The 14,647-nt window shown below is 49.4% G+C and overlaps 1 protein-coding gene across 2 annotated transcripts in view; it reads left to right on the forward strand.

Moving 5' to 3' along the window:
• Positions 1-470: 470 nt before the first annotated feature.
• The window catches only part of LOC123072645 (long chain acyl-CoA synthetase 8), a 19,794-nt gene continuing 5,617 nt past the window's right edge, over positions 471-14,647 (forward strand). Inside the window, exons 1-10 of one of the 2 annotated variants that reach the window (XM_044496248.1) lie at positions 471-723; positions 1,449-1,647; positions 2,002-2,153; positions 2,919-3,258; positions 4,169-4,370; positions 4,643-4,773; positions 4,849-4,944; positions 5,057-5,263; positions 6,817-6,973; positions 7,083-7,156. In XM_044496248.1, the coding sequence (XP_044352183.1) occupies positions 4,331-4,370; positions 4,643-4,773; positions 4,849-4,944; positions 5,057-5,263; positions 6,817-6,960 (618 nt within the window). In that variant the 5' untranslated portion in view covers positions 471-723; positions 1,449-1,647; positions 2,002-2,153; positions 2,919-3,258; positions 4,169-4,330 and the 3' untranslated portion in view covers positions 6,961-6,973; positions 7,083-7,156. Of the gene's footprint in view, positions 724-1,448; positions 1,648-2,001; positions 2,154-2,918; positions 3,259-4,168; positions 4,371-4,642; positions 4,774-4,848; positions 4,945-5,056; positions 5,264-5,469; positions 5,663-6,816; positions 6,974-7,082; positions 7,157-14,647 lie in introns of those variants that run through there. The other variant, XM_044496249.1, reaches the window with a different exon arrangement.

Genomic DNA, 14,647 nt, shown 5'->3' on the forward strand with positions numbered 1-14,647 from the left:
GGGTTCTATGTTGCTTACCGGCTTCAAAGACGACGACGACGACGAAGGGGGGCATTGCTCAGTCGAGGACGACCAAACGTTGGCCCAAAGGAAGGGGAGAAGCAGCTCCTGCCGCCAGAGAGTGTTGTTGCCACGTCCGCCACCACCGCTTGTACAGATCTCTCATAGCCGCCGCCGAAGCTAAAAACAGAGGAAGTGCCTATCCTAAAGCTAGTGGTTACCGAGTAAGTGAGGGAGGGGGGGGGTGTGGTGAGGCTAGATTTGGCGCCATCCTGTCTCATCCAATTTCCAACTCCCGCCATCCCCACACAATTTGAGCCAGGCTCTGAGCTGCTTTAAGGTTCGTGCAAATACTTTATTTGCAATCAAACACGTTTCTAACCCAAACTCGATTTGGTTGGAGATAATACGGACAACCAAACACACCCTAAAAGAACATAGCTGGGAAGACCTGTTAACCCGCCACGCCACTCACCACCCCGTGGCCATCCCACTCACCCTCGCTACGCCGCCTCCCGGTACTGCCCTCGCCTCGCCTCCCAGCACTAGGCGGAAATCCCCCCGAGCTCCAGATGTTTCTAGAAGGTTCGAGAGGAGGGTGCCGTCTCGAGATGTCCCCGGGCTCCGCCTCCGCGGCCCCTCCCGTCGGCGCGCGCTGCGCCGTGTGCCGCGGCGTCGACTTATCCGTCCCCCACCAGGCCAACTGCTCCCACTGGTTCTGCGGTAACCACCAGCTCGCCTTTCCCCTCCTACCCCTCCGCCCGCCAGGTATGTCTCACCGGCCGCGTCCGCGCCTGGGCTGCTCCGTGCGCCGCCGCGCCCGCGCGCGCTCGATTTGGCTCCTCGATTTCGCATCGGCGGCGTATATGCTTCGTCGCGATGCGGGGCTTGCGTTCGCGTTGGGTTGAAATGTTTCGCTGCCTCTCGTTGGACGCGGGTACGGATCAGCGTTGTGGTGTGCCGATTTGAAACGGATTGCTTCGTTCCGGTAGTAGCTTAGCTATTGTGCTATTTTGGGGGAGGATTTCATGCCGGTTTGTTCGGGGACACACATTTGGCCATGGGGGGTGGCGAGCGTTTGTTCATAAATTCCGTGCGGATTGTTTGGTTGGTGGTGCCTCTGCTATGCGCGCACCACCGTGGCTTGTAATTGTGATGTGGCATGTTTGGCCATTCGTAGACATTATGTTATATGTATGGACCATGCGCGCTTGTGGAACTATAGATGCTTGTCCATGTAAGTCTAATGCATTAATTCGTGCAATATGTTGGAGTCCATGGCAATGTCAGTTGCTGGTACTGGAATGCTCAATTAGGCTGCTTTGCTTACTTTGGTTTGATGCTCAACTCGGGGTTGTGTTTTGGGCTGCTGGCGAACGTTTTGGTCCTCCTGGACTATTGATGAACACAAATTCTCACTGCTGACATTGTCATTTGTTTGTGTACAGGACATTGCATCGTGGGGTTGTGGCTACATGGGTCTGTCCTGCGGCCATCCAATTTCCCTGTTTGCGTCGCCCCATAATGCTGCTGGTACCTTCCGAAGTTGCTTCCCTGCTGCGTGATGAGCCGGAAATCGCTCCTGTCATGAACCGAATTGAGCAGTACAATGGCCGTTTTGCTGGAGTACCTCACAGTATGATTCAGGTATACCTGCCATGTCTTCTGGATAGACCCTTCTACCTATACTAAGTGCCATTGCAGTCTGGATTACATCAGTGGAAAAGGCCTAAGTGCACTTGGTTAGAGATCAGTACATGATTTTTTTCCTTGTCTTCTTTCTCATATATAAATTTTGGACATTTTCAAATGAAATGTTACTTCATCTCTCAAAATATAACTAAACAGAGTTGTACTATTTTAGATTTGTTTGATGAAATACTGTTAATTTATCTAGATCAGTCTATAGAAGCAGTTCTATTATCTCCGCACACTTGTTCAGTCCAATGTCCTAAAAGTTGCAACAGTAACCCTTCGAATTTGCTTTCAAAATGAATCCAGGTATTGAGACTCAAATGTCTATCAGAGGGTAGTAGGGTACAGTTGAAACTTGGTTGTTGATATACTTCAGTCACACCTAACTAGTAGGGTACAATGCCGCGGCTTCGACATCTCCGTTCCCCACCAGGCCAACTGCTCCCACTGGTTCTGCGGTAAGTACCAGTTTGCCGCCTGCACCACCATTCCGCCCCCATCCCCCCTCTCTCCAACCGCTAGGTTTCTGCGACCGCGTTTGCGCCTGGGCTGCTGCGTGCGCCGCCGCGCGCTCGTGCGCTCGATTTGGTTCCTTGATTTCGTGTCCATGTGGCTAGCTTCATCGCGATGCGGGGCTTGCGTTCGGGTTGGCTGAAATGTTGCGCTGCGTCTCGGATACAGATACGGCGTTGTAGTGTGCAGATTCGGAGTGGATAGCTTAGCTCTGATAGTTTCTTAGCTATTGTGCTATGTTGAGGGAAGATTTGATGTCAATTTGTTGTGGGACATCTCGCTTTTGCCATGTCGCGCTTCATATTGTAGGGGTTTGCAGTTCCGATCAGATTTGTTCGTAAATTCCATGTGCCTTGTGCTCATGGACATTATGTTATATTTATGGACCATGTGCGCTTGTGGAACTTAAGAAGCTTGTCCATGTAGGTCTACTGCATTAACTCGTGCAGTGTTTGAGTCATGGCCATGTCAATTGCTGGTGCCAGATCTGCCTTGTTTTACCTGCTCAACTCTGAATGTTCTTTGTCAAAATAAATGCTCAACCTCACATGACTATACACTTATTTTCTTACTTCAGTTAGATTCTAGACTTGGTGCGGTGTCTGCGCTGCTGGTTAATTCGACTGCCGGCGGACATTTTGATCCCTAGACTCCTGATGAACAAAAGCCCCCTTCTGCTAACACTGTCGCATGTTATTGTTTGTATACAGGACATTGCGTCGTGGCGGTGTGGCTGCATGGATCTGTCCTTCGGCCATCGGATTGCTATGTTTCTTGCCGCCCCATAATTCTGCTGGTACTTTCTGAAGTTGCTTCCCTGCTGTGTGATGAACCAGAAATCGCTCCTGTCGTGAACTGGATCGAGCAGTACACTCCTGTCGTGAACTGGATCGAGCAGTACACTCCTGTCGTGAACTTGATCGAGCAGTACAATGGCCATTTTGCTGGAGTTACTCACAGTATGATTCAGGCATACCTGCCATGTCTTCTGGATAAACGCTTCTACATTATTGAGTGCCTTGCTGTCTGGATTACATCGGTGGAAATGGCGTAAGTGCCCTTGGTTAGAGATGAGCACTTGATTTTTATATTGGCTTCGTTGCCATGTACTGTATATAGGAGGAGTGTTGGCATATTTCAAATGAAATGCTACTTCACCTCTGAAAATATAACAGAGTTGAACTCTTTTAGATTTGTTTGAGGAACTCCTATTAATTTATCTAGATCAGTCTAATGAAGCAGTTCTATTATTTTCACATACTTGCACAATACAATGTCCTAAGAGTTGCAACAGCAGCGCTTCAATTTTTTCTTAGAAATAAATCCAGTGGATAAGACTGAAATGTCTATCAGAGGCTAGTAGAGTACAATTGGAACTCAGTTGTTGATATACTGTAGTCACACCTAACTAATTGAGCTATGTCAATTATGAGAGACAATTCTTGGTAAATTGGCTTCTGCAACATTATTTGAGTTGAGAGATTATGTTACATTGTTACTCTATGCTCATATATTAATAAGACCAGATTGTCAAGACAACTATTATGTCCAGCTAGAAAGTTGCACCCATCCATGTTAGTCCGTTAACTTAATTGAAGTATATCATCATCATCATCATCATCATCATCATCATCATCATCATCATCATCATGCTGCTATATTCAAAGCCTTGAACTTTAACCGGCTGTTATACGCCGTAGAATTGCATAGTGAAACAATTTTTTAAAGTTTTTTTTTTTGCTAATTTCCTCTTAGATTTGGTGCGTCCTTTTGTCTGTGCCCATGGTAGGCTGATGTATTGAAATGAAGGGAGTTCTCATGTTTTTCCTGATTTTAACTTGCTAGTTTATTGATGTGATCCAAGATAGAAAGATTTACCAGTTACAAGTGCAAACTTTCAAGAAAGAACCATGTAACTGTTGCTCCTACATCTGATATATTTTCTTATGTCGAATTTCAGACACAGGTTTCCACTTCGATTTATGATTCAAAAAACAACTTAAGAAGCTGCCTGCAGTCAGTTCAAAGTTGCATGGTCTTAAGCATGCTATCTACATTGAGGATGAACCTGTTGAGGCCACCACACTTAAACAACTGAAACACTTGACAACATTGTCTTTTAATGCGGCCAACTCTCATGTCCGTGTTCCTGGAAATTCAAGGTAATTAACCATAGCCAAAATAGTGCTGCATACCAGAATAAAATGACTGCACCATTACATAAGAGCAAGTTATAAACACTTTAAAGTACTATTCATTCAGCTTTTCTTCTTATGTTGCTGCTTGCTACAGTTGATCATCTTTTTCCATGAAATCTTGTAGGTTCACATGTTTTTACATGAACTGTATTAATGAGTTTTGTGATGATTTTTTGGAAACTTAAAACTTCAAGACCATAATGTCTACTCTAACCTCTTTTATCAAATGGGTGCAGCTTATTTCATCGGAAAAGGCGGTTATAGGAATTCTGATTCTCCAATGCCCCGTGGAGAAGTTATCATTGGTGGTTACAGTATAACAAACGGTTATTTCAACAATGAAGCAAAAACAGATGAGGTGTATAAGGTGATTATCTCCAAATCTGCAGTCACTGAATGCATTTATGTTTTTCACTTCACGATTGTGTCGTGTGTCCCTCAGGTGGACGTGAGAGGAATATGCTGGTTTTACACTGGAGATATCGGCCAGCTCCGTCCTGATGGATGCATTGAGATCATCGACAGGGAAAAATACATAGTAAACCTCCAACATGGAGAATATATATCTCTTGGCAAGGCTTGCTTATAAATTGGGCCAAGTTATGAGCATTCTGTTTGCTGAGTAATTAACTCTCTCTCTCTCTCTGCAGTTTGAACCAGCTCTACATACAAGCAATTATGTGGAGAGTATCATGGCCTATGCTGATCCATTTCATACTTACTGTGTTGCACTGGTAGTTTCACCACACCAGGCCTTGAAGAAGTGGGCTCAAAATTCAGGGATAAGCTACAAAGACATTGAGCAGCTGTGTCATAATGATCAAGCAATTAAGGAGGTCCAGCAGTCTCTATCAAAGGTTAGATTTGATCGCAAATTGATTATGTCAATGTTCCCTTCATATGATATATCACCAAACTAGGTTAGCTATCAGTTTAACCAACTTCTCTGGTGTACAAAAGCACATTTTGTACATTTGAATGGGTGCAACCAGGGTCTTAACAGTATCTGGTTTAGCTGACAATATAATACCACTGCATACTTCTGAGTTTTTGGCCATGGCAGTTGCAGATTGTAATGATGTGATGTATGCTAGTATATTGTGGTACAACCTTCTGGGGGGCAGCCAGTGGTCAGCATTCGTCACGGCCGAAGGGGAAGGATCTTAGGATAAAAACGGTTGGCATCTTGTATAATGTTAACTATTATGGTACACCTTGTATGCAGAGCCTTCTTAATTAATACCGATAGGAAAATCCAAATATTTCCCAACTGATATGGACTAGTAGAGCTGACCCTGGATCTTGGCAGTATGACAGCGATGATGACGGTGGCTGCCCCCAGGCACTGGGTCGAAGAATTAAACATTAGTTCAGTTCTTGCTTAATTAGGGCGCATAAAATACTCGTATATGTTGAAGATGTAGTCATCTAACCATCTATCCCAAAAGGCAGATCTGATAGGAAGAGAAGATATAATATATCTACCCCTCTCCCCATGCCCGACGTGGATAAATGATTGGGGAAATGCGGGGACCAAGACTTGAACCCCAAGACCTTTGGTCTGATTCCATGTTAAGATATAGTCATCTAACTGCCTATCCCAAAAGACCGATTTGATAGGAAGAGGAGATATAATATACTTAACAGTTCACAGGATATAGTTCTCTAGTTTATTCAAATTATGTAGCCGGTATGGGTGTGTGGCCTCATTTTAGCGGTTACATGGTAATCAGCCTTTTAGAAGTTCTTTCTGGAACAGGACCTCGTGAGCAGTTAGTGTCGCTGACTTAGTACAACTTTGTACTAAGTCAGCGACACTTATTTTGGGACGGAGGGAGTATGATCACTAATAAAATGCTATAATGCATGTCTGGATCTAACTCCGCCTATGTTGTCTCAGTATAGCTGGTCCCAAGTCCGGGTAAAGGAGGAGGGTTGTGATAGGCTTGGCGACCCAACGTCAAAACTCAGCCAAACATCAGTTAGTGGTAAGCAGGAATTACTCTGTTGTCTCATCCCTGTTTTCCTCCCTCGCGCCCTTAACCCATGCCGATTTCCCAGGCACCACAGCCTGCCTTACCACAGTCTACTGCACAATAGCGTGCATCTGAGTGTTTTTTTTGGGCATGTTACTGTGTTCTGTCTGGTTTCAGTTGTGGGCAACTGTGTTGCTGATAAATATGACCCTGTGGACTGAGGTTCTGCAGACTTGTAGCAAATTAGGTGCAAAACTCAAGTTTTATGATTGAAACGAAGATATTGCATTGTCCTAAGCTATGTTCTGTATTATTGTTCATGATAACAATATCCTATTTAAGTACTCTTCATGCCAGCAGCAGATTCACAATTCACCTGCCCTGTTTGCAGTGCTCTTGTCTGTTGTCTAATGCAATGTGTTCCAACTGTGCAGGGCACAAAAGCAGAAAGGCTTGAGAAGTTCGAAATACCTGCTAAGATCGTCTTTTGCCTGAATGTTGGACGAGTCTGGCTTGTGACTAAGAGGGAGAAGCTAAAGACTAAATTTCAAGATGATCTGAAGAAGCTCGATCACTGACCTGCAATTCACGGTAACTCCTTTCTCGAACTGTCTTTCGCCATCCGTTTGCCTTGTTTGCCGTCACCCCATAAATCTGCTGGTACCTTCTAAAGTTGCTTCCCTGCTGCCTGATGAACCAGAAATCGCTTCTGTTGTGAACCGGATTGAGCAGTACAGTGGGTGTTTTGCTGGAGGTCCTCACAGTATGATTCAGGTAAACCTGCCATGTTTTCTAGATAAACCCTTCTATGTATGTTGAGTGCCATGAAGTCTGGATTACATCAGTGGAAAAGGCCTAAGTGGCCTTGGTTAGAGACCATTACATGATATTTTTCTTGACATCTTTGTCATGTTGGTAGGAGCTAGGGTTCTACCGGGTCTAGGCCGGAGATTGTAGGGGAAGGAGGGAGTAGGGCGCGGGTGAGCACGCGTCCGCCGGCGGCTGGGCGCCGTCGTGCGCGTGGAGGAGGCGGCGGTGGTGAGAGGAGGCGGCTAGGGTTTAGGGTTCCGGCTCCTCTGGGAGCCGGGCAATAGAATTGTCTTATTGCTTAATCTGAAAAAGAGTCTTACAGCTTGTTTATATAACCACGAAAATAAGATAACTTGTGGGCTAAGCCCCTAACTAAACCTGCCCGGTGGGCCTCCTACGGGTATAAGTTACCCCGGTCATAACATCTCTCCCCGCCTGCGCAAACAACTCGTCCTCGAGCTGGAAGTTTGGGTAGTGTTGGCGGAACTCGTCGCACTGCTCCCAAGTAGCCTCCTCCTCCGGAAGGCCAGCCCACTGGATCAACACGTACCACACCCTGCGACGTAGCTTGGCCTGCAACACCTTCTCGGGTCCCGGAAGGAGGCGCCCGTCGGAGGTCGGAGGAAGCGCGGGGGTGGCCGCCGGGGGCTCCCCACGAAAGGGCTTTAGCAGCCCCACATGGAAGACGTCCTGGATGCGAGCATCGGCCGGAAGCTGAAGGCGGTAGGTCACCTTCTCGATGCGCTCCAAGATGGCAAAGGGCCCGGCGTAGTGAGGGCCCAGCTTGCGCTTCGCGCATGGGTCTAGGGACTGCGTAGAGCGGTGAAGAAGACGCAACCACACCCAATCGCCCACCGCGAACTCAGCCTCGCGATGGTGGCAGTCGTAGTAGTGCTTGGCCAGCTGCTGGGCCTGAATGAGGCGCTGCCGAACCTCCGCAAGCATCTCGTCGCGGCTGCGAAGAAGATCGCCCGCCGCCTCCGTCCGAGCCGTCGCCGGGTCAACCGGTAGGTGGGCGGAGGGGGGCGGCCGTAGACCACTTCAAATGGCGTGGCGCGCAGGGTGGAGTGATAGGAGGTGTTGTAGCAGTACTCTGCCCATGCGAACCAATCCACCCAAGCGCGAGGACGATCACCTGTGACACAACGTAAGTACATGGCAATCACCTTGTTGACGACCTCGGACTGGCCGTCCGTCTAAGGATGGAAGGCCGTGCTCAGGCGGAGCTTCACGCCCGCCAACCAGAAGAGATCGCGCCAGACATGCTCGTGAACACCGGGTCCCGATCGCTGACGATCGAAGCGGGAAACCCGTGGAGGCGGACGATGCTGTCGAAGAAGGCATGGGCCATGGACGCGGCAGTGTAGGGATGGCCGAGCGCGATGAAGTGAGCATACTTGGAGAAGCGGTCGACCACCGTGAGGATGCCGGACTTGCTGCCCACCTTGGGGAGGCCCTTGATGAAGTCCATGGAGATATCCGCCCAGACCTGAGACGACACCTCCAAGGGCTGTAGCAGACCAGCCAGCCATAGTATCTCTGTCTTGTTGCGCTGGCATGTCACACAAGACCGCACCCAGTCCCGGACCAGGGCCCGATCACCGGGGATATAGAAGTCGGTGCGGAGACGATGTAGGGTTTTCTGCACACCCTCGTGGCCGGCCGAGTGGGCCAGCAGCAGAACCTGATGACGGAGGTCGTCGTGCGTTGGCACGAAGATACGACGCCCATGCAGGAGGAGGCCATCGGCGAGGTGCCACGGCTCCTCCAGGTTGCCCGCAGCAAGCCTCTGCAGAAGGAGCAGAGCGTCCGGCGCGGCCGCGGTGGTTCGTCGGATGTCGGCGAAGAGGGCGAAAGAGGGCCCTGTGCGGATGCATAGCATCGCCCCCTCGGAGTCGCCGACGGTGGGGTCGTGGTCCGCGTCGCGGCCAGGGCGTCGGCCACATTGTTAAGGCCGCCCGGACGATACTCGACGGTGAAGTCAAAGCCAAAGAGCTTGCTGATCCACTGATGCTGCGGCACGGTAGACAACCTCTGGTCCAATAAGAACTTGAGGCTGTAGTCATCCGTGCGAATCCGGAACGAGCGCACAACCTGCACCAAGCCAATGAGCTCCTGCTCATAAGCCGCAAGCTTAAGATGGCGCGCGGCGAAGACCATGTTGAAGAAGGCGAGAGGGCCATCGCCCTGATGAAGGACGGAGATGAACCCCGGACCAGAGGCGTCGCAGTCCACCACAAACGGGCGGTGGAAATCCGTCATCTGAAGAACGGGCCCCGTCGTGAGGGCCTCCTTGAGGGCCTCGAACGCCGCCGTCGCCTCCTCATCCCAGGCAAAGGCGTCGCGGCGCAGCAGACGCGTGAGCGGTGACGCGATGAGGCCGAACTCCCGGATAAATTTCCGGTAGTACCCCGCGAGGCCCAGGAAGCCGCGAAGAGCCCGCGGTGAGTTCGGTGTCGGCTAGGCCGCGACGGCCGCCACCTTGTCGGCGTCCATAGCAACCCCCTCGGCCGAGATGACGTGGTCGACGTAGGCGACTGAAGGCGTCCCGAACGAGCACTTCGAGCGCTTAAGATGAAGATGGTGTGCCCGAAGCTCGTTGAAGACGATGGCGACGTGTTGAAGGTGCTTCGCCCACGAGGCGTTGTAGATAAGAATGTCATCGAAGAAAACGAGCACAAACCGATGCAAGTAGGGGTGGAGGACGTCGTTCATCAGAGCCTGGAAGGTCGCCGGGGTGTTGGAGAGGCCAAAAGGCATCACCAAGAACTTGAAGTGGCCGTGATGAGTTTGAAACGCCATCTTGGCGACATCGTCCGGGTGCATCCGCACCTGGTGGTAGCCCGATCGGAGGTCGAGCTTGGTGAAGAAACGCGCCCCATGGAGCTCGTCCAGGAGCTCGTCGACCACCAGAATAGGAAACTTGTCCTTGAGCGTCAAGGCATTAAGAGCGCGGTAGTCGATGCAGAAGCTCCACGTGTTGTCCGACTTGCGGGCGAGGAGGACCGGCGCCGAAAACGGCGACGTGGAAATCCGGATGATGCCCAAGGCGAGCATGAGCACGCACTGCCGCTCCAGCTCGTTCTTCTGCAACTAGGGATAGCGGTAGGGGCGCACTGCAACTGGCGCCGTGCCCGGCAGGAGATGAATGCAGTGATCATACACCCGGGCTGGCGCAAGGCCCTGAGGCTCGTCGAAGAGGTCGCGGTGCTGCTGCAGGAGGTGATCCAGCAAGGGATGCTCGAGCTCGGTGGCAGCCGCGGCCAACTGAAGCTGCGGCGTCGCCGGAGAGGCGCCACCCACACCCTCCCACCGGACGCGGCGACCCTGGCGCCAGAAGGTCATCGTCAGGGCGTCGAAAATCCAGAGGATGGGACCAAGGGTCCGCAAGAAGTCGACGCTGAGAATGAAGTCGAAACAGCCCAAGTCGATGCCCGCGCACGTGATGGTGAAGTGCTCGTCGCCGATAGTGATGGGCACGTTCCGTGCCAGCCCATGACACCGGAGGCGGTCGCCGTTAGCCATCGTGACCCGAAGTTGCTCCCCGCCCGTCGGTTGAAGCGCTAAGCGGCGCATGGTAGCCTCAGGCAGGAAGTTATGTGTGGAGTCCGTATCCAAGAGGACCACCAGGCGCTCGCCGTGAATCATCACCGGCAAGAGCATGAGGGGAGGAGACCATCTCCCATTAGTATGCACTCTGGAGGAAACATATGCTGATTTAATTTGGGTTCATTCAGTAGCAAGTGCACTGGCTCTTCTAGCCACTTCCTTTGGATTTTGCACAGGTTCACCTCTAGAGGCAGAATTTCTCTCCCGCCACAGCTCATATAACATTCTAATCTACTATATCTAATTTGAGGACCCCAACTACTAGGAATTCTCTAGCTTCTCCTTAAGCCACATCACCTCAATTAGTTTTAACCATTGATTCAAGGCACGCATGATAGATATCCATGCGATTTGCAACCTTACTGGATTAAGGGGAGGTCATCCGTTGATAAAACCTGGAAGAGGTTCAACATCCAACTCATCTGGTCTCGTCCTTCTCTGCTCTTTTCAGAAAGTAGTGGCCATTTTTTGTTCCAGAGATGCTCCAGCTCCAACCAAGCTTCCTTCACATAACAGCAATCCCAAAAGCAATGTATGAAAGATTATTCGCTGCAGCAGTAGGGGCATTTTACATTGAGCTTAATCTTTCTTCTAGCCAACTCGGCTCCGATCGCCACACTCAGATGGGCAACCTGCCATGCATGGATCTTCATTTTACCCGGGACATCACAACTCCATAAATTAAGCCATCCCTTGTGTGCATAAGATGAAGATCCACCCTTCCTGGCCAAATGTACCACCAAATCATTAAACCTCCTACCTTTGTATGCAGATTTGACAGAGAAAATACCATTAGATGTGTAATTCCACGCTAGGTAGTCATTTCCTGCCCAATTCCCCATCCCTGTCCAGTTCCACGCTCGGTAGTCATCTCCTGCAGTTTTTTGCGGCTTGAAGAAAACTAATGTGCTTGAAATATCTAGCTTTTAACACTCTTGCAGACAGAGTATCAGGGCATGTTAGCATTCTCCATCCCTGTCTAGCCAACAGCACCTGGTTAAAGGCCTCCATTTCTCTGAAGCCTACACCGCCCAAACATTTATGCCTTGCCATCTTCTCCCAGTTGATCCAGTGAACCTTCTGTTGTCCCTTGCTTGATCCCCACCAAAATTTGGACATAACAAAGGTGAGTTGTTTACAAATAGATTTGGTGAAGGCAAAACTACTCATTGTATATGCTGGGACGGCTTGCAGGATCGACTTCACTAATATATCCTTCCCCGCTTTCGATAGTCGTTGACCTTTGCAACCTTGGACTTTATTCGATGCCCTTTCTAGGACGTGTCTAAATGCTCCATGTTTTGATCTACCAACCATGGTAGGCAATCCAAGATACTTTTCGTTGAGGGCTTCACATCCCACCCCACTCACTTCTTTCAATATGGTTTTGACTCTTCTTGCGCGCTAGGTCCAAAGAAAATGGAGGATTTCTACAGGTTAACCCGCTGACCAGAGCTCGCCTCATACCTCTGTAAAACTGTTCTTAATCTTAGCATGCTTTCTTGAGTTGCTTCTAGGAAAACTAGGCTGTCATTGGCAAAGAGAAGATGAGTAACATGGGGGCCTTGAGAACCAAATTTAGTACCGTTAATCCTCCTCGCTTCCTGTTCCTGCTTTAGCAGCCCTGAAAACCCTCAACACATAGGATAGACATAGGGGGAAATTGGACCCCCTGCCTCAAGATGGAACAAAGCGCTCCGAAAAACCTCCATTTTCTTCCATCTTCATGAATGTACATATCCATATGGTACTGAGAGAAAGGTTTGAGTTCAACCTCAATTTCACCTCTTCACCAGAGAGCCAAACCTCCATTTCTTCAATTACAGCTCACTGCTACGCCATTAAAAAAGCCTAAACTCCATCTCAACTTCTTGACAGTAGGTGCTCGCTTTTTTGTTTCACAGAAAGTTCTACTGTTGAGGTCAACCCCAAACCCCGATAGTTCCACACTAGGACTTTCATGGCGTCCGGCGGGCCTACTCATATACAACAGGCTCCATTGATTTACCAGAATCGGGTTAACAGTCTCTCCTTCCACCATCTCTTCTCTCCCTCCCCCTTCCCCCATGCCGACCATGGCCGCCGATCTCCGCCGCTGGCGACGCGGGCTGACGCCGATGCGTCGGGGACGGTGGTCGTGGGGCGTGTTCATGTATCGCTCAGCTCGTCCCGTGTACCACAGAGGACTTCCGACCCTGGGGTACTCAGGCTTGCACCCTGGACACGCGCCATGGCGGGACCAGGTGGTGGGGCGAGCCCGGTCCAGGTGGGTCCGCCTGCTACAAAGCACGCGGCTAGGGTTACGGAGGGGATAAATCTTATACCAGAAAGATAACAAATGCAAACCAGAACAAGATAATCTAAATTGGTTGTCATCATATAACAAAAATTCATCACTTGTCGAGCAACCACAGACAACTTCCTGCTTGCATTTGGTCTTCTCAGCATTTAGCCGGCTCTTTCTGTATCTTATACCAAATCCAAGTTCCCATGAATTAAGGTTGTAGAAATCATAAGCCACCCCGAGTCAAGCCAATCTCAGGTTCCATCACATTAGTACCTAGCTTATCAGCATACCTGCAGATCGTCTTCATTTGCGTGCCAACTCGATCTGGGCATGGCCCCCTGTCTGGTGGATGTTTCCAACTCTGACCCTGGTTGGCAACAGTAAATTCACTAAGGAGTAAGGATTTTACAAATTGTTTGGAAATAATGTTTGGACTGCTATGCTGTATTCAATTTTTATCAATTCTTATAACTAGACATCTTCAACCACAATCATGCCATTCAATCATTTTTGTTTTATGACAATCGCAATTTTGATAATTCAGACAGTCAACCAATTGCACCAAAAAAATATGTTTCAGGAATATGGAGGGTACCGACGAACAAAATTCAATGAAATTTTGTTACCTTCCACCCCAATTGCACAAAAAAATATGTTTCAGGAATATGGAGGGTATCGACGAACAAAATTCAATGAATCCCGACTCTCTCCTTAGTCCGTAGTTAGAGATTCCATGGTTGGCTGCTTTTTCCTCTGGGCGTCAACCTGCTCAATCATATCTGCGTTATCTCCTGCACTCTCACTATAATAAAAAACAGTACCCCCCTCCCCCCGGCATCAATACTAGTTTGCTCGCCGTATGCAGCACTAATGAGCTGGCCTCCTCCACACTTACAACTGAACCCCCAACCACCACTAATGCCTGCATCATATATTCCCCATCTAGATCTGCCTCCAGAATGAACTTCCGCTGGACCTTCACCTTGGACCATTTCCATTAAAATGGAAACACTGCATGCCTCATCCATGAAAATAGGTAACCTTTAATGGAGTTCATCAACAAATCAAAGCTGCAATGCGCTAGATCGAATGCTTTAACCTCCGGTTGCAGCTTGGGGAGATAAATCTAGATTTACCTGGCCACTGGGGTGATTAGGAAGTCCGTTGCCATGACCAAGGCGTCTTCATGATCTATGCACCGGCGGCGCTCCCTGCAGTAGTGCTTCGACGTCATAGCTCCCCATTGCCGCCACCTAGCTCCTCACTGCCTTACCTAGAGCAACACCACTCCTCCCTTGATAAAAGAATATGCTTACCGCTGCCACAGGAAACAGAAGATGAGAACTACTGCACACGATGACCCACCACGCATCCATTTTTTGACCTTACACGTGGGCCATGCAAACGGACCACATCGTCCCAACCAGACGCCTATTCAGAGTACAGGAGCGTCATCGTGCGTTAGCGAGCCAACGTGCGTCGTCTCAGCCGCTAACAACCGTTTCCAGTGTATGGCTCATTTTCACATCTCGATGCATATCTGGATGGCTCAGATTCCG

The sequence above is a fragment of the Triticum aestivum genome, chromosome 3B (assembly GCF_018294505.1).
Source record: "Triticum aestivum cultivar Chinese Spring chromosome 3B, IWGSC CS RefSeq v2.1, whole genome shotgun sequence".
Classification (NCBI taxonomy): domain Eukaryota; kingdom Viridiplantae; phylum Streptophyta; class Magnoliopsida; order Poales; family Poaceae; genus Triticum; species Triticum aestivum.